Here is a 26,045-nt window from a genome sequence, read left to right as displayed (position 1 = left end):
ACCATATTTTATTACTTAATAGGGGCATGCATTTATGCCTGTCTCCAGAATGATAATTAAGTAAATTGCTGCTAGAAATATAGTTCCACCTAGCAACTTGTTTCCCATCTCCAAATGTTTAACAGAATGTGGGCACATAAATGGTTCTTAATAAATACATGCTGAATTGAGTTTCTACATATATATTTGTAATTTTAATAATAGCTCTTATATTTGAGTATGTTATAGTTTTCAAAGCACTTTCATTTACAGAGCATTATTTAATCTTCCTAGAAGCTTTATTAGATAGGCAAGGCAATTATTCCCTTCATTGTTAGATGATAAAATAAGGACTTAAAAAGACAACACTAAAAACTGGTGATGCTTTTGTTTTCTGTGCAGTGTGATTTCTTCTCTTTCAATTGAGAAAGTTTTGACTATTCTCTATCATGGAAGAGTATGGCCTGGTTTTCTTTTTCTTTTCTTTTTTTTTTTTTTTTTTGAGACAGAGTCTCGCTTTGTTGCCCAGGCTAGAGTGAGTGCCATGGCGTCACCCTAGCTTACAGCAACCTCAAACTCCTGGGCTCAAGCATTTCTGCTGTTTCAGCCTCTCAAGTAGCTGGGACTACAGACATCCGCCACCATGCCCGGCTAATTTTTTCTATATATTAGTTGGCCAATTAATTTCTTTCTATTTATGGTAGAGACAGGATCTCGCTCTTGCTCAGGCTGGTTTTGAACTCCTGACCTCGAGCAATCCGTGCGCCTCAGCCTCCCAGAGTGCTAGGATTACAGGCGTGAGCCACCACGCCCAGCCAGGAAGAGTAAGGCCTGGTTTTCTTCAAGCTTGTCTGAAGTTATTTTGAATCCCTTACTTACTTACTTACTTACTTATTTATTTATTTAAACAGTTTGTCCAAAGTTTAATGTCTAGTATGTGGAAGAGCCAGGATCTGAACCCATACAACTTGGCCCCAGAGTCTGTACTCTTAACCCAAAGGGAGTCGATTTAGTACTACCAGAACTTTTCTCTTGGAGCTGGAACTTCCCAAAATATATTATATATTTTTTGAAATTTTTAAAATTTTTTTATTTTAGCGTATTATGGGGGTACAAGTGTTAAGGTTACTTATATTGCCCATGCCCCCCTCCCCCCTCGAGTAAGAGCTTCAATCATGTCCATCCCCCAAACGTTGCACATCTTACTCCTTGTGGAGTAAGATCTTACTCCCTTTCTTACTCCCTTTCCTCCTTCCCCATCCCACCCTCCCGACACCCGATAAATGTTATTCCTATATGTCTACTTAGGTGTTGATCCGTTAATACCAATTTGCTGGTGAGTACATGTGGTGCTGGTTTTTCCATTCTTGAGATACTTCACTTAGTAGAATGGGTTCCAGCTGTATCCAGGAATATGTAAGAGGTGCTATATCACCATTGTTTCTTAAAGCTGAGTAGTTGAATCCCTTATTTGTAAAAAGAATTTTCTGGGATCTTGTCCACTGAGTTGTAGGTACACACCAGGGTCTTTGGAATAGATTGATGTGAAAACTCTTTGTAGGTAGGTGTATACCAACCACTAATTGATTGTTCTTTAGTACGTGGTTTTCAAATAAATTTTATTGCATATTTTAGTTTTATTTGATTAGGAGTGAATGTCTAGGGTGATCTGTTCAGAAAATTCTGAGGCACTGCTTAGTTGTAATTATGAAGTGTTTAGTTTCAACAAAAGTATGGGAATGAGGGGAATAGGGATAATTTTGCCCTATATTTGTTATTTAAGTAATAGTAGGTCAACTTTTATTTCAAGTCAATACCTTTTTGAAGTACATTCCTAATATAACTATATAAATTTCCTATCTTTTCCTAGTTTAAGCAGAAAAGGAAGAAAAATGACACTTCTGGATGTCATGGTCCCTTTTTAATCAGAATAGACCATCCTTGTTTCTTAATTTACTTTCTCCCTTAACTTTTATAATATAGCTATATGTACAATTGGCTTTTTAGCTAATGTTTATAATTTTGCCATAGTTTTTGTACTTGTACATGTTAAGGCTAAATAGGAATTAAATCACTGATATAAAATGAAGTCTTTGTTAAATATAGCCTTAATAGGTTTATATGTATCTAAGAGTATAGGTATACACAAGCTAAGACCTAAAATGCAGTAAATAGTCATACATATATTTTTTATATATAATTCATTTATCCATTCTTTCATTTAACAAATATTTATTGAGTACTGATAGTACATTAGGTACCGGTGCCAATCACTAGGAATGTAACAGTGAAGATGATGTACAAAATCCTATTTTTGTAGAGCCTACATTTTACTGAAAAAGTTAGTAAATGTTTTAGAATTCTGTCTTTTATTTGGTCTACTGTTGCTATTTTTTGTTATTTGAAAGAAATTTTTAAAAAACCACTCATCAGTAAATAACAATGAACCACATTGTTAGGAAGAATTTTTCTTTGTCACACTTCATTTTGAAGTAAAGGCCCAAGCTAAGACATATCTTATTGTCTTATTTATTTATTTATTTTATTTTAATTAATGATGATACAAAGAATCAAATGTTTATAATTCACAACATTGGAATATTAAGGATGGATACTGAAAGGGTATTTCAAATAGAATAAACTAATGGATTTGCTAATTAATCTTTCCTTCCATAGAAATTTGTTCTGGTTTTATCTCTATCCATTATAAATAAAATTTGAGGAATACAGAGTTAAAAAATTTAGAAGTATATGGAATTCATTAGAAAATCTCTTAGAAGAGATGATTTTTTTGATTTGAACTGAATTTAGATTTTTTGCAGTTACATTGTATATCTATATTTTGTAATTATGATTTAAATCCTTTTCTAAATGAAGTTCAAATTCTTCATCTTTCAGATCTTGACAGAGCAAGTGTGTACTCAAGTTGTACACAAACCACATCCGGAGCCCGATTCTACAGTGAAAATTCAGAATCCAAGTGAGCAAATAGCAGTTCTTTATTGTAATGCGATAATAGTAACATGGCAACATCTGAGTCTAAATCAAAACTTTTCTAACCCCTTAAATCATTATGGTATTTACTTAGTTCATGACACTTAAAACTCAGGTATAATAGTGCCAAGTATTTAGCTGAAAATTAGTAAATTCTTTTTGAGTTGAAAATATGATATGGTTATAAATCTTCAAGTTTTTTTGTTTACAGTGATTCTTAAGGTGGTGGCAACTTTGTTAAAAAACTCTACTCCAAGTGCAGAACTGATGGAAGTTCGTCGTTTATTTTTATCTGACATGATAAAACTTTTTAGTAATAGCCGGGAAAATAGAAGGTAAGCAATTTGAATACTATAGCAAAATTCTAGTCTATAATTAATCTTTTTCTCTCCTTAATTTTCAGTGTCTTTCAAATAAAAAATTTCAAATCTCCTATATTGCTAAATACTTTTAATCATTAGAAAAGCCATTATATGTTTCTTTGATAAAAATCTGTATTCAATATAATTCTATTTATTTGTGTATTATTTTATTTTATAATATGGGTATTATATTTAAATTATGTATATGAATATACCTATACACAAAACCTTCTTTAAAATGCACTGTTCCTTTTGGTGGTACGAATAGTACTTTTAATAGTACTTTTAATTGTTATTGTGTTGGATTTGCCCATGTTCGTCTATGCTTTTCCCCCAAGTTAGTCTATGACAGATTATTGTCATGCATTTTTGAGCTAGTTAGGTAGGACATAGGATAGAGTCTAAGGCCATGAACTCTGTGGTAGTCATTTCTCGAGTCTTTAATTTAACATATATTGATTGATTGTCTATTGTGTTTAAAGCACTGTGCTGCACAAGGAAGTCTTAGTGTACAGTCTTAGTACAGTCCAGTGGGAAAGACAATCTTAAAGCAATGATTAGTTTGTAATGTGTTGAGTGCATGATAAGCTGATAAGATAGTAGAGCAACAGTATATCTGACTGGGAGAGTTAGGGAAGTGATTTTGAATGATCATTAGAACTTTTCCAGGTAGAGAAATGGGGGAAAGTCATTCCAGGTATAGAATATAGAATGTACAGAATGTGCTGTTTGCTTTACCTAGGCCATCACATCATATTTTCACTATTTTCTCTGAATTTCAAAATAGTAAATTTAGCTATTTTTGATGAGATCTTTTTCTCCTTTAGATGCTTATTGCAGTGTTCAGTGTGGCAGGATTGGATGTTTTCTCTTGGCTATATTAATCCTAAAAATTCTGAGGAACAGAAGATTACTGAGATGGTCTACAATATCTTTCGGATTCTTTTGTATCATGCAATAAAATATGAATGGGGAGGCTGGAGAGTCTGGGTGGATACACTCTCAATAGCCCATTCCAAGGTAACAAGGGATTTAACATTTTATTTCATCAGGGTTTCATCAGTGGATTAAATGGCTGTAAACACTTGTCTGGTGCCATCTTGTGGGCATCTTAGATTTTGGCAGATTTCTTTATCCCACTTTTCCCGCTTTTCTCTTTTCTGTTTTTCCTCCCTCTGTTTATAGATTGTTAGAGCTTGAAAGTACATTTTAGGTCATTTAATTCAACCCCTAAGTTTATAAATTAGGAATTTTGGACCCAAAGGTGACACCTCTCTGTTTTATAACAGATCTGAGAACTTGAATCTGAGCCAATTGCTCTTTTAACAAAGCACAATATTTCATGGAATAGTCTCTGAAATATACTTTTTAAGACATTTTAAAGTAGTCAGAATATTTTTACATTTCTGAGCAAATCATAAATACATTTAAAGTGTTTAAGTTAGTGGTATTTCTGATTACATTATCTTTATTTTTTTTTTTTTTTTTTGAGACAGAGTCTCACTTTGTTGCCCAGGCCAGAGTGAGTGCCGTGGCGTCAGCCTAGCTCACAGCAACCTCAAACTCCTGGGCTCAAGCGATCCTCCTGCCTCAGCCTCCCGAGTAGCTGGGACTACAGGCATGCGCCACCATGCCCGGCTAATTTTTTATATATATATCAGTTGGCCAATTAATTTCTTTCTATTTATAGTAGAGACGGGGTCTCGCTCTTGCTCAGGCTGGTTTTGAACTCCTGACCTTGAGCAATCCGCCCGCCTCGGCCTCCCAAGCATTATCTTTATTTTTAATCTTAAGACTATGTGTCTGTCATTTAAATAGTTCTTTGGTAAAATGAAATAGTGATTTAAAATGTAAAGTATATACACATTAGATTCTGGAAATTCAGAGATGTTATTTTCATCATATAGCATCATAGAAGAAGCATGAGTGTAAGAAGGTTGGCTTTTAATCCAGTCTATGCCGTAATTGAGTTTTGTGATTTTAGGAGATTCATTTAAGCCTTTTGAACAGGGGCTTAAAAAAATTTTAAATTTTTTTTGAAGGGAACAGAGTAAATATTTTAGGCTGTGTGGGCTGTGCAGCCTCTGGTTGCAGCAACTCAACTCTGCAAGGTAGTGTGAAAGCATCCATGGAAATATGTAAATGAATGAACTTGGCTTTGTTGTGATAAAATTTTATTTACCAATACAGATGATCATTAGATTTGGCCCATGGGCAATAGGTTGCCAACCCCCACTTTTGGGACTTGCTTTCTTCTTCTGTGAGAGGTCTTTATATTATGATAATCTTTAAAGGAAAGTCCCTCTCAATCTAAAATTCTGTTACCCTATCATTTAAATACAAAGTGATATTACCTGTCTCTCAGGAAGGAGTTCGAACTTTAAAAAAACTTCAGAAGAACTTTTATTTCTGTTATAAATTCACATTTTGTAATATACTGACACCTCACATTTAGTATTGCTTTACAAATTCGAAAACAGCAAAGAAAAAGAGATTGCAAGTCTTTTTCTAAAGAATGTATTTCCTGAGTTTCCTAAATAAGCCTATTTAAAGAAGCAAATTCATTGTACCCTATATAAGAATAAAACTGTGACTTTTAACAGTTTATAAATGTATATATTTATAGATATGTTTGAATTTTTTTTCCTGAGTTGTTGCAATAGATTCACATATGAGCAATGGATGGTTAAAACGGTTGTAGTAATAGTACTTTGGATATTGTATATTATTAGCTGCCATTTCTCTGGTTAAGCTTAAATAAATGTGTGGAAGTTAATTGGCATGTTAGGGTAACATTGAAATACTTAACTTAAAAAAAAACCTTTAATATTGCTAGCTTACCTATGTGATTTTGGAGCAAGTCATACATAATAAGTTATATATTTGTTGATTATTTCCAATTAATGAAAACTAAGCACTTGTTTTAGGATTAACATGTATAAAATTAGAAAGCTTAAGCTTAGCACTATTTTTGATATTGCCATTGTTTTATTTTTATTTTCTTTTTTTATTTTGATATATACAAAATGCCTTAATGTTTGCTTTACTTATTCTTAAGGTCACTTATGAAGCACATAAGGAATACCTAGCCAAAATGTATGAAGAATATCAGAGACAAGAAGAGGAAAACATTAAAAAGGGAAAGAAAGGCAATGTGAGCACCATCTCTGGTCTTTCATCACAGACAACAGGAGCAAAAGGTGGAATGGAAATTCGAGAGATAGAAGATCTTTCACAAAGCCAGAGTCCGGAAAGTGAGACAGATTATCCTGTCAGCACAGATACTCGAGACTTACTTATGTCAACAAAAGTGTCAGATGATATTCTTGGAAGTTCAGATAGACCGGGAAGTGGTGTACATGTGGAAGTGCATGATCTTTTAGTTGATATAAAAGCAGAGAAAGTGGAAGCAACAGAAGTAAAGCTTGATGATATGGATTTATCACCAGAGACGTTAGTAGGTGGAGAGAATGGTGCTCTTGTGGAGGTTGAATCTTTGTTGGATAATGTATATAGTGCTGCTGTTGAGAAACTCCAGAACAATGTACATGGAAGTGTTGGTATCATTAAAAAAAATGAAGAAAAGGATAATGGCCCATTGATAACATTAGCAGATGAGAAGGAGGAACTTCCCAATAGTAGTGCATCATTTCTCTTTGAAAAAATACCCAAACAGGAAGAGAAACTCCTTCCTGAACTTTCTAGCAATCACATTATTCCAAATATTCAGGACTCACAAGTACATCTTGGTGTTAGTGATGATCTTGGATTACTTGCTCATATGACAGGTAGTGTAGACTTAACTTGTGCATCAAGTATAATAGAAGAAAAAGAATTCAAAATCCATACAACTTCAGATGGAATGAATAGTATTTCTGAAAGAGATTTAGCATCATCGACTAAGGGGTTAGAGTATGCTGAAATGACTGCCACAACTCTGGAAACTGAGTCTTCTGGTAGCAAAATCGTACCAAATATTGATGCAGGAAGTATAATTTCAGATACTGAGAGATCTGATGATGGCAAAGAATCAGGAAAGGAAATACGAAAAATCCAGACAACTGCTACGACACAAGTAAGCTATCTTATATAAGTTCTAGAAATAAACAAAAATGCATTGGATAGATATTGAATTGTTGGCATGAAAGCAGAGTAAATTTCTTACCCATTACACCATATTTGTATTCAATTATGGTATAATCATAATTTATGGAATTGAGTGGTATGGTTGCATATATATAAAGAAATTAAAATATCTGAATTAGATTTCCAGTTCTGCCACATTCTTCTGTGTAACTTTGCTCAACCTCTCTGGGCCTAAGTTTCCTTATATAGTACAAGAGTTTGTATTAGATTAAAATGTGACCTTTAAGGTCTCTACCATTTCTAACATTTTATAACTGTGACTACATTTACACATTTTATACTCAAGATCTTCATTCTGAATACTTGATTAATTTTAACCTTTTAAGCTTCAGGCCCAACCCTGTTCTGTGGATTATAGAAAAGAGGACTTGGATCCCAGATTGAACTGATAAATGAAGGGGAAGGGAAAAGGGAACTGTTATTTATCAAGTGCCTACTATGTTCCGGGCACTGTGCTATATATTTTCAGATTTAATCCTCACAACAACCCTGTGAGGTAGGTAATATGGCTGAGAAAAATTAGAATTATGAGCAGTGAGAATTTTTTTTATAGCCACATAAATAGGAATTTGTTACAAGAAAACTTAGGTATGGTGTTTAGGAAATGTTAGTACTTCAGTTTTGGCCTCGCCAGAGTAAAATTAAAAACAGATGATGTTTTCTGATATGGATTTTAATTGGTGAGCCTTAAGTTATGACCCTTCCATACTTTCTAGGCTAAACAATACTTTATGGTTATGAGTTTAAGAAATTATAGTAATACTTGTACCCTTAATGATTTGGGCTTTGTTGTCCTCCATGTGTTCCACTTGCCTTTTAATGTCATTGAAGATCAATTTAATGTCTTTCCATTAGTTATAAAGAGTAAACCATGTCTTACTCTGGTGTCTTTGTACTCCAATAAGAATCCTTAATAATTTGTGTGAGGGAAAGGTATTTTCATTTGTTTTCTAACTGCCAATTTCCAATTTTGTGGCAGTTGCACTGCAGTGATAATTGGCAGGGGATGGGGATACTGAATTAGGTTCGGATGTAAAATAAAGGAAAACATGGTGCATTGTTTATTGGACGGTAAGCTTGCCTATTGAACACACTAGGCTTGCCTGTTTTTCATTTGGAGTTCATAGGCATCTTTCTAGTTTGTTTTCTAACTTATCAAATGCATTTTTTTTTGGAATTGAAGTATTGTGAATGAAAAAGACTTTGAAGTTGACTTAAATCTGTTCAAGTAATATTTCTTCTAATATTGTGTTTTAGTTACAATTAGTTGATGGCATAAATCCAGTATACTTCACTTCATATATGCTCATTTCCTGAAGGAAGTAATGTGGTTTAATGTAGATACCTCATAACAGAGTAAAGAGGATATGGTTTTCAATGTGATCTTTTGTGTTAACGTTAGGTATGTGAATACCTTGCGTAGTTTCTGCAATAGTAAAATAGAAGCAATAATGGTAGATTTTTTACCTCAAAAAGGTTCCTTTGCAGGGAATTACCACATGAATAATATATATCTGAAATACATAATAATATATGAATATAATATATGAAATATATTAACTTACTAAAGTCATATGCAAAGCTTTACTCACTCAGTTTACTATATTCAGTGTTTCATTTTGAAATGCAATATTTCTTTTGTACTACACAAAAGTTCACCTTTTCTTTCTTTAGGCTGTTCAGGGTCGGTCTATCACCCAACAGGACCGAGATCTCCGAGTTGATTTAGGATTTCGAGGAATGCCCATGACTGAGGAACAGCGACGCCAGTTCAGCCCAGGTCCACGTACTACAATGTTCCGTATTCCTGAGTTTAAATGGTCTCCAATGCATCAACGGCTTCTCACAGATTTGCTATTTGCATTAGAAACAGATGTACATGTTTGGAGGAGGTATAGATATTTCTTTTTTATAATTAAAATAAAAAAATTAAAATATGATACTCCCTGTTCTATATAAAAGAGATTTAACAATAATAACAAAAAATCAGTGGTAGTTTAAAGAAATTTCCACATTTTTATTTTTTCCTGTTAAAATTAATGCCATGTACTAAGTTATTATTGGTTCTGATATTTCGACATTTATTGTTAAAATAAAGTTTAAAATAACCCTATGATGTGTATGTTTTTAGAGCTTATAGTATTTAAGCAGTAGATAGTTCAAATATTAACACTTAAAAGACAAGAAATCTATATAAATTAAATAATTACCTTTCTTTTTGATTTAATTTTCTAACAGCAAATATGCAAAAAATTAATCAATTATGAGAATATATCATTTACATGTACATGTATGAAAGTTGATGGCTATAAGTAACACATTATCCCGTCATTAGCACCTTAAACAATCAGTGGCATGACATTCTTAGGACTCAAGTTGATTTCTCTGCTTTTCCTGATTTTCCTTTTAGGATTTCATGTGGCTGTTTCAGCCCCCAGCACCAATTTAAATAAGAAACTTGCCCAGACTATAAGGCAGGGATGACTCTTCTTCCGTACTCCTGTTCCTATTTTTCCTCCCCCTTCTATTTCTCTCTCTCCTCTTCCTCTTTGTGTTCTTTTGCCTTTTCTTCTTTTTTTTTTAAGAACCCCTCAAGAAATTTCCCGGCAGCATCACATGCTCTTTTTAAGTTAATCACCATAACAGAAAATAGCATTATAATAATTGGTTTATATGGACCGATACTGGTTAACTAGTAACTGGGGTGGGGCCAACCTTTGCTATACCCAATTCATCTCAATAATAGAACAAAATCTAGAATGTGTTAGCAAAGAAGTCATGACTATTGTGTTAATGAAGTTTGCCACAGAAAGTTTTTATTTTTGATTTTATTTGATCAGTTTGTTCTTAGGCTCATTATTTTCATTCCTATTGCTGTTTTATGATAAATTATCTAGAGATGGTAACTAGGGAAACTGAAATACATTACTATTAACATGAAGATCAATGTATGTAGATAAATAATCATTATAATATTCCTAGCCAAATGAGTGATAATCAGCTTTTCTTCCATCCACATACTGTGTCTCTTTGTTTTCTTTCATAAGTTCTCAAGAAATTCCCCAAATAGAATTTAAGGTCATTTAAATTTTTTAAAGATAGGACTTTATTTTTAGGATAGAAGAAAATGTCTTTAAATCTAACATACAATAATAGATAGTATTTTACAACTCTACGAAAGTGAGACTTATTCATTCAAATTTGATCATAGAGTAATCTCCTTTTTCATTTTTTCCCATTAGAAAACATTTCATGTTCTTGACTGACACCAAATGAAAGCAGTGCATTTTTTGGAGTCTACATTGCATATTTTGTTGGGAAAGCCTCACTACCAACCTACTTTGAGATCTTTTTCCCTTTTTTAATGTAATAAGTTCTTGAATTTTTATTGATTTATTTATATTCCCTATTATGTCACTTTTGTGACTAACAAGATACATTTTTCACATGGGTCGTTAAAGGTGGGGCTGCAGTCATTGTTGATATGACAAATTAAAACTGACTAAAAATGAAACTTTCAGTTAACTTTTCAGGTTTTTCACTGCAAATATTATTTTTACTTATTTATGAAATTTTTCTCTTGGTTATATTTTGAGTTTCCATATTATCTTTAACATTAAACATATCCTTTGTATATTTAAAAGGTTTTGCCTTTCAACACAAAGCAACCAGTTTTGGCAAAAATAAGTATTATAGTCAAATTCATTGACCTAGCCATATGTCTTAGCATCTAGTTGATCTAGATGCATCTAGTAGATGCTAAAACTAGTAGATGCTAATACAAGCATCTAGTATTTTTCAATCAGAGACAAAATGATGAGTTAATACAGTTGGGCATAAGAAACCCTGTAGAGATGAATGTTTACTTTTTGGTAAAATGACACATCAGTTGTAAATCGTTTTCTTTTCTAATAACTTCACTTTAAATTTTTCTAGGTCTTCTCAATATACTATAATTATTTTTCACTTTAAAAATGTTATTCTAAATAAGTGTAAACCTCTTATTTGTAAGCCAAGTAAATGTTCACTTATGTTTTTCTTTTATGTTATTTTAGCCACTCCACAAAGTCTGTAATGGATTTTGTCAATAGCAATGAAAATATTATTTTTGTACATAACACAATTCACCTCATTTCCCAAATGGTAGACAACATCATCATTGCTTGTGGAGGAATTTTACCTTTGCTCTCTGCTGCTACATCACCAACTGTAAGTACTTTGCCTCCATCTAGTGGTTATACTTTATAATTACATGACTTTAGCATTTTTAGTGGTGATCTGTACTGTAAAAAGGTGGATTTTAACCAGACCTATTCTATTAAGAGAACTTTTTAACCGTTTAAATTTATATTTCCACCTCTTTTATTTATCAGTGTTGGGTTCCAGCTAAATGTGCTTATGTCTGGTAATTCTGATGGTTACTTCTTTAAAAGAACTATAACTATAAATGATTTAACTTTATTTTCTATATATTGCTTACCTTTTCAAATCTATAGTATAATAAACTATTAAAACCCTTTCTATTTAAAATTTTCATTTGACTATTTACTGGTTAAGCATTTACTTTTTACAAATCTAGCCTTGTCTCTGTTTCTTTATAAAACATTGAAATGTATTAAAAGAATACATTTGAAAGGCATTTAATGTTAATTATGTATATCATTTAAAATATAATAGATCAATGTTAACTTTATATATTAGTTGTTATTTTAAAATATATTTGATTCATATCAAAATAGGCTCCATAGCTACTTGCTCAGATGGGAAAGAATATAGAACTATGCTTTCCATATTAACCTGTGTTCTCACCACTATGTTGGATGCTTATCCTTAAGCCCAGAAAATATACTTTTGCCAGAGATATATATGCCATTTTGCTAAGATGTCTATTACTTAGTGAGACAGTGTTCCCAAATTGATCTCCAACTTTATTTTAATAAGCTTTTTTACATGACCCTTTTTCTTACTAGCCTTTTGTCAATACCACTACCTCCAGAGCAACATTGAAACTTCAGTATTAGCAGCAGCACTTTGTATCCTCACACACCTGCTCCAGGCACATACATCTCTATTTTATCCATGAATTTACTCATGAGAACAAAGGGAAGCAGGCTAGTTCAGGAGGGGGTGCAACATAGTAGATCATCATTAGGGCATTAATCAAATTAGCAGCTAAATCAAGGAAATGGAGCCAGAAAGAACAGTATAAATAGGGGATGGTGTGTAAAGAGAGCAGGTATCCTGAGATTCATATTCCATTCCTTCTCTTTAATATCTGTTTTTCTCTTGTGATTTGTACCAAATTCTGGTAAATTGAGAGTTATGCATTATTTTAAAAATGCATTCTGATACTGAGACATGGAAGGCATTTTTTTCTTTTATATGTTAAAGACTAAATAAATCAATGCTTTTATTTGGCATTTTTCTTGATCATATAAATTTTGTTTTATGTCTTATAAATTACCATTTATTGTTAATAAACCTTAAATGGTTATATTAAAATTCACTTTGAAATATAATATTACATGTTTTAAAATTTTGTGCTGATCAGAAACTGATCTTTCTATAAACAGCTTAGCAATAAGTTATTAAAATTTATATAGGTTTGAAACATTCACATTACTAAATAGTCTTCTAAATTTTAAAGCCAAAAGATCTTTAACTATCAAGATAGAGATAGTATTAAATTAATGAATTAATTTATAAACATTATGATTTATATAATAATTCACTATCCAAATTTGCTTATTTTTTATTTTATAATAAATGTACAGCAAAGATACTGACATTTTGAGGTTGGACTCCCAAAATCATTACTATGCAATTTTGACCACTATAGATTGGAATTTGACACTATTAAATACTGCGTAAGTCGTTCTCAAAAGACTTAGGAATTCATTCAACTAAAGAAACTTTTATTTACGTCTCTGTTTTTATATTTAGTTATTTTGGTTCATTAACTGATTGTACCTATGCCTGCTTGTACAATATTCCTGATTTTATGTTCTTTGAATGAATTGCTTCCTTAAAAGAAAGAGTCAGTACCCACTAAATGTCTAGTAAAAACAAGATTGGTGCTAACTACTGAGTATTGTTTATGTGTTATCGGATTGTATAATATTCTTGCTAGAAGTTGTAGGATAGTAGAAGGGGAAAGTTAGGAAGGAGGAGGTTGCATAAAGAAAAAAATTAGAACTCATAATGTGGGCTTTTTGAAATTATATTTAAAATGTAAAAAGCCAGAAGAGGATTTTAGAAGGGATAAATGAAAAAGGGCACGTTGGTAGCATACAGATTACCAAAGGGAAACATTTTTTTATAGATGCTGTTAGAATTTCAATCCTAGGTATATGAAGAGAAATGGAAACATTTGAAATTAATATTTGAGTGATCTAGTTATTTTGTTTAGGTATATGTAGTTTTTCAAAATATTCATATATAAATATGCAGATGTTTTGTGAACAAATAGAAGTAATGATGGCTTATGGCAGTGGTTGGCAAACTTTTTCTGTGTGAGGCCACATGGTAAATATTTTCGGTTTTATAGGCTGTATGGTATTTGTCCGAGCTGTTCATCTCTGCTGTGGTAGTGCAAAAACAGCCATAGATAATGCATAAGCAAGTAGGCATGGATGTGTTTCAGTAAAACTTTATAAAGAAAGGTAGTGGGGTCGATTTGACTTGTGGGCCATAGTTTGCTGACCATTGACTTACGGCATGTGCTTCTTATAAAATAATGTCATACTATAATGATTTCATGTGAAAACTTTATTACTTATCACAGACTTTTGAAAATTCAGTAGTTAGGGCTTAAGACAGATTCATTCTTTTCTATTAAACAAGAATTTGACTTGTAAAATTGACATACTGACCATTTATTAAAGTTTAATTTTTTAAGACAATTTTATTAAATGCTGTGGTCATTATGGTCTATTAGAACATATGTAACTTTTCACATTCACCGTACTGATTTTTTTGTCATTTGAAATTTTTAATATTGAACTGTATTAAATTTTGAAAGAATAGATAGAATGCTACTAATTATTCTTTACAGTTCCACATTTTAAAAAAAGACACAAAGCTCAACCCAGGAATATGTCTTTTCCATTTCTCAGAGGAAATGTGAATCTCAGATAACTTGCTCCTTTTCATCAGAAACAACCTTGTTTCTCAATATCAATGAAACTCATACATGACCTTTTTGAAGTCATTATAATTTGATGGAAGGTATGTAGGCTTTAGCATAAGACAGATCTGTATTTTACTAGATATGATTCAACCTCAGTTTCTTCCTTTACTGAAGGGTGTTAATTGCATTTATCCCACAGGGAGTGTGTTAGGTAATATATGTAGAGTGCACTAGATGGAGAAGGCTCTTAATGAAAGTTTTCTTTCTTGAGTTCCTTTGGGAATTATATTTTGTTCCTTTTGGATTTATTTGTATAATAATAGAATAGTCTTCCCATTTATAAAATAAACCTGTCATTATTCAGAACTCTGATGTTTAAAATATTTGAGAAGAGTGTGGGTGATTCATTTTGATAACAAAATACTAAAATGGTATAATCTTTTTGTTTGCTACGTCTATGGCATGGGATTGGCATAGAAATGGTCTATTTACTGCTGTGGAACCTTAGATAAATATAATAGTCTATACTGGGGATAATATTGATGTATTGCTGTTCTAATCTCTTCAGCATGGGAGAAGATTTTGAACTACTTAGATTAGTTTTACTTATAAGGAAATATTTTAATGGAAACATTAACAAAAAAGAATACAGTTATGCATTATTTATATTGATAGTGAACACCTTGAACTTAATACTCTTGAAGAAGCAGCACCTTGTTGGAGTTTCAATTTTGCCAAGATTATTTAAAATCATATGTAGCATAAAAAATAAATTATAGAAAAAGTTTTAAATCTCTAAATTAAACCAATAGTTTTAACTTTGGGGAAAAAATTTAGACCTCTTAACATGTAGTTTGCCCAAACTTTAGTTTTGGGAAGGAGCATTATATTTGTTATTGTTGATTTTTTGAGTTAATGTTTCTGTGACTAGTCAGTTGAATCCTCTCATTTATTCTCTACTATATGGTTTAAGTTGGTCATAAATGAAAGTGAAGAATTTATAGGAAAAAATGAAGAAAAGTGAAGAACATGGATTAACCACAAATTGCATAATCGCTTTGTGATTTTAAACCACCATGGTCAACCATCCAGAACACTGAATGTTTAGAATTTAATTCAGTGTCCTATATGGTTTAATTTTCTCTGCCCCAGAAAAATAATGGAGACTGCCATTTTTGGCTTTCCCAGTAGTTTCATAATCATAAGAAAGAAAAGCATCTTTTTCTTTTTCTGTTCAAGAATGTTGACAAAACCTTAATTTTTTAGTATTACTTTTTTACTTTTTATTATCAGAATATATAGTAAAGAGATTTGAAAAAATTATTAATAATTTTTTTTTGTTTGTTTTTTGAGACAGAGACTTGGTCTGTCACCTAGGCTAGAGTGCCATAGTGTCAGCCTAGCTCACCGCAACCTCAAAGTCCTGGGCTCAAGGCATTATCCTGCCTTAGTCTCCTGTAGCTGGGATTGTAGGCACAGGCTACTAAGCCCTGCTAATTTTTCTATTTTTAGTAGAGATAGGGTCTCACTCTTGCTGAGGCTGATCTCTAGCTCCTGACCTCAAGTGATCCTGATCCTCCTGCCTTGGCCTTCCAGAGTGCTGTTTTGTTTTTGGTTTAGTTTTGTTTACCTCATAATACTGATCATACTTTAGTATTCTCAGGATGCTGTTACCTGTTTTTGTATGCAATGTACCATGAAATTTGAAATTTATACTCACGTATGTTTATTGTCCAAAATCAGAGAAAGGGGACAGTTAATGACTTTTATTGTGAAACTTAATCTCATCTAATTTTTGAATATAATGAATATAATTATTTATTTAATAAGATTGTGAAACTTAGTATAATGTCTGTCTACTTATCTTAATTCACATGCAGGTCTCAGTATATCAGTAAGTTCTTTTCTAGCATGGGAAAGTTATTTTTAAGTTATAATCACTCAAATATTTCATTCTTTTATTAACTTCCTGGGAATTTTGAAATATAGGAAGGGTTCTGTATGTTTGAGAAAACGAATTATATTATTTCCTTATAGAAAATTCCAGAAGGTGGTATAACTAGTTCATTTCCCTGAATTATTTCTGCTTAAACCAATACTGAGGCAGTTTCTTGGGGTTTTTTTTGTGTGTTTTTTTTTTTGCAGAAGGATTATATTAGCTTATTTATTAAAATGTTTCATTAATCATCTAGTAGGAAAAGATATTTGTTTTGTAAAATAGAGTATGTACAATTTCTAATACATGAACTATTCTTATATATGTATTGGCAGAGTTACTAAAATAAAAAATAAATTGGAGTCTAAATATTTGATATTTATCATAATCATATGTAATTTATAAAATGAATATCTCTTCTGAGAATTTGCTTTTAATAAAATAATCAAATATAATTTAAAAATATATTATTTTGTTTCAATTTTACATTGTATTTTCATTTAATTTAATAATTTCTTTTTCTTGTACTTTTTTGGTCTGTTGTCTGTTTTGTCTAATGCATGTCCAGGGTTCTAAGGTTAGTATTACTTATGTAGTAATTTTCAGGTTTTCAGTTTCAAATTTTATTTTTACTTCTTTATGAAATTTTTGACTTGGTTATATTTTGAGTTTCCATGTCATCTTTAACATTAGACATATTCTTTGTATATTTAAAAGATTCTTTGAAAGGATTATTGTCCCAGTGCTTGATGTATTACTATTTTATTATTTACACTAATCTGTAGACTAATAATATAATGAAAACGGTGATATTACAGTCGTATGTACACTCAAATTTTAATTGATTCCAATGAAAGCAAATCGGAAGAAACACATTAAAGATTTAATAATAATTGTATTGAGTGATCTTTAATTTTAAACCCTATGTTATTATGCTTATGTAATATTTCATCATATTTATAAATTAATTTTATATAGAACATAAGAATTCTCTTTTAGGTTATGTTTGTGCTAAGAATGCTTTTCACTTTAAAATTTTATTTTATTTTTTCAAAAATAACAGTTTGGTGAATTACATGGACAACTTAATAATTCTGTTTATAATTCACCATTTCAAAATGAAAGCAAATTTTGATGGACCCAAACACTCAATATAAAACCATTAGTTAACTAATAAAGCAGGGCAGCTGTGTCATAATTTCAGGAATTCAAAATGATAAAAGATTTTTAGAACACATGTCTAGATAAACTAAATTCTAATAATTTGAAAAAGTATTCAGAATATTTGATGGACCTATGTAATGGCCAGGTTGTGTTCCATTATAGAACACTCTAATTTGAAAATTCAGATTTAAAATGAATTTTTTGCTTTTTCTTATAAATTATTGTATCATAGTCATAGATTTTTAAATCATGCTATGAAATGACACTGTATATCCATGAAGTGCAAGGAAATAAAGAATCTGCATTTAAAAATCCAAGTAAAAAATTGGTTATTTCTTTAGGCCATTGATACTAAATTGGTATTATGTTGTAAATTAACAATTAAAATCAAATTTCTGTCTATTTCCAAGCTTTTTTAGAGAGAATGATTTTAACCCTATTTTTATTTTAAATATAAGGAAGAAAGTTTGTTATTAATATCTTTTCTGCTGTATTTAGAACTGAGTTTAGTTACATAATGCTTGCAGTAGTAGTCGTCTATCGTTTTTATTACCCACTTTGTACACAGGAAATGTTTGAGTGTGTTTTTTTTTTTTTTTCCACTCAGTGTTTTCTGCTCACATTTCCATGTTAATGTTCCTGCTTCTTCTAAGCAGGAAGAAGTTTAGGTAGAATGGTGGATATAAATAATGTCAAAATGGAACATTAACTAGGAGCAGATACCCATTACATATGCTCTCCTTATAGTTGAATTTATCATTTAGTTAAGAGGTAAGGTTAATCAGCATGGTAGTATGCTTATTTTCAGAAAATTTAAACAGTAGACTTTTTTTAATTTATAAAGCATTCCTTATTTTTCTCCATTCCTTGAGGCACTGAGAAAATTCGGCCTAGTCCTAAAGCACAAAAATAATTAAAATGTTACATAGTACATAGTGAAAAAATAAGAAATGTTGTCATTGCTTATAAAACTACAAAGTTATACATTTTAAGAAACAGAATACTTTTTAATATTTCCTCTGAAATTAAGAAATTAGATTTTATTATAGACAACATTTTAGTGAAAGTACAGCATCTAATCTTGAATGCTATGATTCTCCTTATTGCTAGTGTTTTATAGGTCATGAATTAAATATCTGTAGAGGAGTTAGTGATCATCTTGATTATTTGTACCCTAGAGTTTTATTGTGCATATGAAGTACTTAGTGGTTTTAGTTTATTCTAAAATGGATAAGAAATTGTTACACATTCTAATTTGATAGCCATCTCATTTTGATGCCATATCAAAGATATGGCAATGAAATTTCATTGCCATATCTTTCCTATTATTCATCATACATTTATAGGAAAGAAAATTTAGAGCATATCTTTTTATTGATAAGAATGAAGATTTTTAAGAAAGAAAGAAATTTTATATTTTGTAAATTAATGAAATAACACAAAACTACTATAAGTACATATGTATGGTTATCTCTAAATATCTTTGTGAAATGATCTGAAGTTTAGAATGTAGTTTTTATAACTAAAGATATTTAAAGCTAACGTTGATTTTAAAATGGACTCTTCGTTTATTTAAGAATAATTGATAGGTAAACTAAATTTGATAACCATCTCCAGTGATACATAGAATTAGTTTATAATTTATTTTGTTTACAAAATATAGTAAATATACTAAACTTATGTTTACCTATGGTATCTATGTACGTGTATTATATTTCCAAATTTTAAATAAGACTTAAATCTTCTACTTTTTTAAAGACGGAATTGGAAAATATTGAAGTGACACAAGGCATGTCAGCTGAGACAGCAGTAACTTTCCTCAGCCGACTGATGGCTATGGTCGATGTACTTGTGTTTGCCAGCTCTCTAAATTTTAGCGAGATCGAAGCTGAAAAAAATATGTCTTCTGGAGGTTTAATGCGACAGTGCCTAAGACTAGGTAAGTATGTTAAGAATAACAGTGCACATTAAATAATAACCTACAAATTGGTTTTATGAAGCTCTATGGTACATAAAATATTGATGACATAAGTTGATGATTCTATATTAATAATATAGAGATTATCTTGTAATTCATCAGAATTACCAAATTCAAAAACATTGTATCTTCACATTGGAGATTTCAGGGAATTGATAATCTTTAATGGTTTATAACTTGAAATAGAATAAAATATATTTAGAATTCTTTCAAAATCAGTAAGACCATCACTCTTCATTGAAGTGATTTTAATGCAAATCCATTTATGAATTCTGTTTTTGTAAACCAATATTGAGAGTAGAGTGTCCTGAGCCCACAAACATAAGAAAATGAATGACATAATCTTATTATACACATAATGCTAGAAGGATAAAATTGCCTAATCTCACTGTTTCCCAGAGTGAACAGATATCCCTAATAAACATTATTATACCTATGCTCTTCACCTTTTATCTTGTGTGGCAAGAAAATTTAGCACAGAAAACTCTTAGTAAATCTGAATGAGTTCTTTAGAACATTCTTAGGAACCATTCTTACCACTCTTAAAGGGAAAATTTATTTATATTATTTAGACTTTCAAAGCAATCAGAAAGCTGCTCTTTTTATACTTGCCTTGCAGCATGAGCAGAACATAAGGATGCAAGGCATGAAATAGGACTTTCTTGATATGTACTCTTTTCACTCATAATTTTTAAAGGTTATGTAAAAAACTACCCATATAGTTGCAGGGAAGAGGTTGTTTTTGATTCAACGAAGGAGCAAGGACTTGGATTAAGAATGATGGTATGAAAACTACTTTCTTTTTGTTTATACTTTTTAAAGACAAGCAAGTTGAGAGAAATCATTTCATGTCTGTTATAAGTGAGAAAGTGTGATCACATTGGTATCACTCTGACAACCAAGAACTTTGATTTACTGTGGGTCAGTATGGAAAATGCCCATCAAGGGCATTTTCATAGAGACTTGACAGTAGCTGCCAGATTGAACTTTGTGAGAAAGATAATGTATCTATCTATCTATATATTAATATACATTTATATATATATATATTTAAAAGCCTCAGTATCTTAAAACCAGCATTTATTTGGTTATTATGAGCTTTTATTTCTAGATATATTCCAAGACTTTTCTCCTAATTTTGTTTTTATCTGAATAATACCTAGAAGATTTATTTTTTTTTACACAATATCTAGCAGATTTAGTTGTTTTATCCCCCACAGGAAACTTTTATAAATGAGTAATATTAATAATAAAACAAACAGTTGTCACCTTGTATGCTATTTACTGTTCTAAGCACTTTATTTATATTAATTCAATTAATCCTCACAATAGCCCTCCAAGAGAGTTACTATGTTTATTCTTGTTTACACATGTGGAAACTGAGGTACAGGTAGTTTAAGCAGCTGGGCCAAGATCACATAGCTCGTAAGTGGCTCCAGGATTCAAACTCACGTGGTCTGATTTCAAAGTCTGTACTGTTTATTACAATACTTTACTGCTTCTTAAAACAAATGAATAAATAAAAAGCTTATTCATATTGAATACTTATTGACAAAGCCCATAGACTCCCCTATCATAAAGAAAGCTGGATACTGTGAGGCTTGAGTATACTGATGTACTCTATCACTGCCTGAAATGCGAAGTTGTGGTCGGTATAGTCACCAAAATAGTCAAATTAAGGATAGAAACTTTACTATTAAAATTTATTTAATATGAATTTTAAGCCTTAAAAGGTTTTTATTGATCCATAAAATTCAGAAGTGTGAAAAATGGGCCAGGTGTAGTGGCTCATGCCTGTAATCCCAGCACTTTGGGAGACCAAGGCAGGAGGATCACTTGAGGCCAGGGATTTGACACCAGCCAGGGCAACATAGTGAGACCCTATCTCTACAAAAAATTAAAAAATTAGCTGAGTGTGCTGGTGTATGCCTATAGTCCTAGCTACTTGGGAGGCTGAGGTGGGAGTCTTGCATAAGCCTAAGAGATCAAGGTTACTGTGATCTGTGATCAGGCCACTCCACTCCAACCTGGGTGACAGAATGAATGACCCTGTCACAATAAAAAAAAGTGTAAAAAATGGAGGATAATAAAATAAATAAGGAAGAATATATTGAGTGATTCAAAAGTCCTGATAATGTTCTGTTTCTTCACATGGCTGGTAGTATATGGATATTCTGTTTCTATTAAGTACATATGTATTTTATGTTTATTCCCATTCCTATATTTCATAATTAAAAAAATAAAACTCATCTATTTGATTTTAAGAGTAATAATGAATGGAGCAAAGGGAAAGAAAGAGAAAAAGAAATAAACTAGCAACTTTTCCAATACATCAAAGTCAATAATTTATATTAATAATGTTTTTGATTTTTTAAATAGTTTGTTGTGTTGCTGTGAGAAACTGTTTAGAATGCCGGCAAAGGCAAAGAGACAGGGGAAACAAATCTTCCCATGGAAGCAGTAAACCTCAAGAAATTCCCCAAAGTGTGACTGCCACCGCAGCTTCAAAGGTAATTAAACATTTTTTATGTCAAATACAGTTTACCTGAAAAATTTTTTTAAGTTTATTAGAATAAGGCAACATGGTCTTGCTCAATGATAAGAGCAATGGCCTTGCAGTTAGCTCTAGGCTCTGGTGCTGGCTTCTCTGCTTCATCATTGTGTTATAAGATTGCTTAGTCTTTCTGAAGCTTTCATGTTTTGGTTATGAAATGAAGAATACGAATAGTTTCTACTTTATAGGATTCTTATAAGGATAATATCAACATATAGCACTAAGAATTCTTAGTTATTTTTATTTTTAATAGTTAAATATATTTTCACAGTTTAATGTATATGCTTTTTTTAAATGGATGAGCTTTTGGTGGTAGATTTAGTAGTCAACAAAAATTTATTGAATGCCCATTAAATGAATGAACAGTGTAGTGTTTTGGAATATACCAGTAATTCTCATTCTAAATTAGTTCTCTTTATCATATGCTTATCTGACCCTTGACATCACATCTAGTTTTGTTAACATGACTTTCAAGGTCCTGCATGACTGGTTGTTGCTTCCTTCCCTTCCCCAGTGGTAGCTTTATACCTTTACCATTTTAGTTATACTACAACTTTATTTTGGTCATCAAAAGAATGCTTTTTTTTTTTAACGTTTTACAGATTTCCATAGTTTTCTTTGTTTTTTGTTGTTGTTTTTTGTTTTTCTTTGTTCTTTTTGAGACAGATTTTGTTCTGTACCCAGGCTGGAATGCTGGAATGTAGTGGTGCTAAAACAACTCACTGCAACCTTCAACTCCTGGGCTCAAGCAATCCTCTCAAGTAGCTGGGACCACAGGCATACACCACCACACCCAGCTAATTTTTTATTTATTTTTTGTGGAGACGGTCTCTCCAAGGTGCTCAGGCTGGTCTCAAACTCCTGGCCTCAAGTGATCTTCCCACTTTGGCCTCCTAAAGTGCTGGGATTACCAAGTGTGAGCCATTGCTCTGGGCCTGCATAGTTTTCTTTACTTGAAATGTTCATCTTTATTTTTGACACAGCTAAAATACATTCAACTTTTAGGTTACCCTAAATGCTACTCCCCCAGGAAAATATTTTCTGACATCTCACTGCCACCCCAGTCTAGGGTAGGTTCTTCTGTTTGATGTGTTTGTAAAACCCTGTATGTTTCTTTTCACTCACTGTACTTGAAATAATATGTTTAATATTGACACAATAATTTTTTGCTCAGTAAGTGAAGGCATGAATAGAAGTTTATTTAAAAATTCTATGGCTTTAAAATTCAATAGTTTTCAAGCAGACCAACCACATTATTTATTGTGTCTGTTGGTTATTTGCAATATTGCAGCCTTTTTTATTTTCCACTACTGTCAGGGAAATATTCATATCGTAATTTGACCTTGCATTATTTTATTGATCACAAGACTCCACAGGGTTCTTCATTGCTGAGGAGATTAGATATAAACACATCAGCAATAATGCCTCATATTATTTGTGTAGGCATAGTAGACTGATAGTTACTTGAAGAAAGTGTCCTATGTCTTATACATCTTTGTAACTGCAGAGCATTTATAGCACTGTGAGTGCTTTGTAAAAAGAGCAGAGATTCTATAATCAGACAGTTCTGAGTTTGCATTCTGGCTTTACCATTTACTAGTTTTGTGACCCAAAGACAAATTCCTTAGTTTCCTGTGCCTCAATTTTCCAGTCTTTAAGATGGATATAAATCTTAATTTATAGAGCATTTGTATAAATTAAATAAAAAGAAATAGTGTATTAAAGTACTTAGTGATTCCTAGCAAGTAGTGAATTTTTGATTATTACTGATTCCCCTCTCCAGCACACTTTGCCACTCTATATATACTCATGAAATGAATAAATAAATTAGTATTTTGAAGAGCTTAGATTTGAAAGGTATCTGTACTTAAATCAATAGATAACAGAAGTCTTTCAAGATTTTCAAGCCCCATATTGCTCTGATTATAGAATGTGGACAGAAAAGCCTGATGAGAAGGAAATTTGTAGTAATTTAGTTGAGCTAATCAGTGCCTCTCTGGCAAGAACTTTGGCAGTAAAAAATGGATAAGAAGGAATAAATCTAAAAATATTAAGTAAAGATTTGACTTGAAAACAAAACAAACAAACAAAACATCTCACGACAGAGAATAGACAGACCTGGGTGGTAGTTTGTTTTTTTTTCCTCCCTGTGTTTATGCATTTCTTATGTGAGACTTTAGTAAGTAAATCAGTTAATTTTTTAAAGAGGTAGCAAAAGTTCCTTGCTACTAACCTGTATGGACTTGCATAAGTTGTGTACCTTCACGGGGCTTCATTTTTTTAATATATAAAAAGGAGCAATAATAATACAAGCTTTTCCTATTATGTATTCTTTATAAGGATCAAATTAGATTAGGGATAAAGAAATACTTTGTGAAGTATAAAATGGTATGTGAATGAAAATATTTCTATTTTTTTGTTTGTGCTGTAAATTCATCTGTGTTATAAATTATGTTATTTTCTTTAATCATCCTGTGATAAATATTATTAGTTTATTATTTAGATGATATAGTTGAGGTTAAGAGAGGGTAAGATCTTACCTAAGGTCAAATAGCTGGTAAGTTTTAGAATTGTAATAGAAACCAAGTAACTATCAGCCTTCAAATACCCTGCTCATTTCACTATCCTGTGCTGCAAAAGAATCAAACATTTAAATTTAGGAGTAGAATATCATGATTGATGTCCATTGAAAAGTAGAAAGGGGTCTATTTATTTTTCTTTGGCTAGAGTAACAACAAGTACATACCTGTTACGTGCATGAATTGTATTTGGCATTATACATATATTATCTTCCACACAATCCTTAACATGTTGCATTGGTGAAAAAATACCTGATTGAGTTTCAGGGAGACTGGCTTACTCACTAGTTTACTATATGACTATATACTTAAAATTTATAGGTTTTTTTTTCTTCAATGATAAAAAGAATTTTGCTGGAATGATCTTTAATGTCTTTCAGATTTAATGGTCTGTGACTGGAATTTTTTTTTAAGTTTACCTTTCTAACTTTTTCTAAATCATGAAATGGTTACACATATAAAATATTATATAGTAATATAACATAATAATCTCATATAATATAAAAGATGATTCATAAATAAACCCAGAAACTCAAAAAGAGTTATTATTTAAAGGTAGGGAAAGTGAAGCTTAGGAAATTTTAGTAACAAGCGCAAGGTCACACAACAGACTTGAGGCCAGATCTTGGCAAGTCCAAGTTCAGTCACTTTTCTACTCTAGTCTTATACCTGCCTTTGTGAGTTTATAGTGGTAGTTATGCTGATAAAGAAGAACACAAGTAAGAAAAACTGTGACATGACTAGAGGAGAACAGAAAATGTGCCTTGTAATAGATTATTTTTGTCAGTAAATATTAACTCAGGAGGAGGAGGTAAATGATGTGGCCAGTTTAGCTTAAATTAAAGAAATTGGAAGTGAAGTGATACTAATGTATAATTTTCTGCAATATACTATTTCTTCACAATTCTTTTCTTTTCAAAGACTCCATTAGAAAATGTTCCAGGTAACCTTTCTCCTATTAAGGATCCTGATAGACTTCTTCAGGATGTCGATATCAATCGTCTTCGTGCTGTTGTCTTTCGGGATGTGGTAAGTTATCCCTCTTTGGCTTCCCTGAAAAAAACCTTCCACTGTCATGTGTGTGTGATAATTTAAGTTTTATAGGAAAGCTGTGTATTAAAACTAAATGCCCTAGTGTCTAGGCTTATGGGTGTTTTGCATACTTCTGATTATAAAATGATTGAGCCTTAGCTTTCTCTGAAAGCTTATTGATGTTATTTTTGA

The 26,045-nt window shown here is 31.5% G+C and overlaps 1 protein-coding gene across 10 annotated transcripts in view; it reads left to right on the top strand.

The window, feature by feature from the left end:
- NBEA (neurobeachin) overlaps positions 1-26,045 on the top strand; it is a 582,638-nt gene that overhangs the window by 150,098 nt on the left and 406,495 nt on the right. For all 10 annotated transcript variants that reach the window (XM_076009491.1, XM_076009489.1, XM_076009488.1 and 7 more), the window contains 9 exons: positions 2,878-2,959; positions 3,185-3,308; positions 4,163-4,355; positions 6,394-7,410; positions 9,156-9,373; positions 11,537-11,690; positions 19,469-19,649; positions 22,068-22,198; positions 25,743-25,850. In XM_076009491.1, coding sequence (XP_075865606.1) covers positions 2,878-2,959; positions 3,185-3,308; positions 4,163-4,355; positions 6,394-7,410; positions 9,156-9,373; positions 11,537-11,690; positions 19,469-19,649; positions 22,068-22,198; positions 25,743-25,850 — 2,208 coding nt within the window. The remainder of the gene's footprint in view (positions 1-2,877; positions 2,960-3,184; positions 3,309-4,162; positions 4,356-6,393; positions 7,411-9,155; positions 9,374-11,536; positions 11,691-19,468; positions 19,650-22,067; positions 22,199-25,742; positions 25,851-26,045) is intronic.

This window comes from Microcebus murinus, chromosome 13, assembly GCF_040939455.1.
Source record: "Microcebus murinus isolate Inina chromosome 13, M.murinus_Inina_mat1.0, whole genome shotgun sequence".
In the NCBI taxonomy this organism is placed as follows: Eukaryota; Metazoa; Chordata; class Mammalia; order Primates; family Cheirogaleidae; genus Microcebus; species Microcebus murinus.
This window is presented reverse-complemented; position numbering and strand designations above follow the sequence as displayed.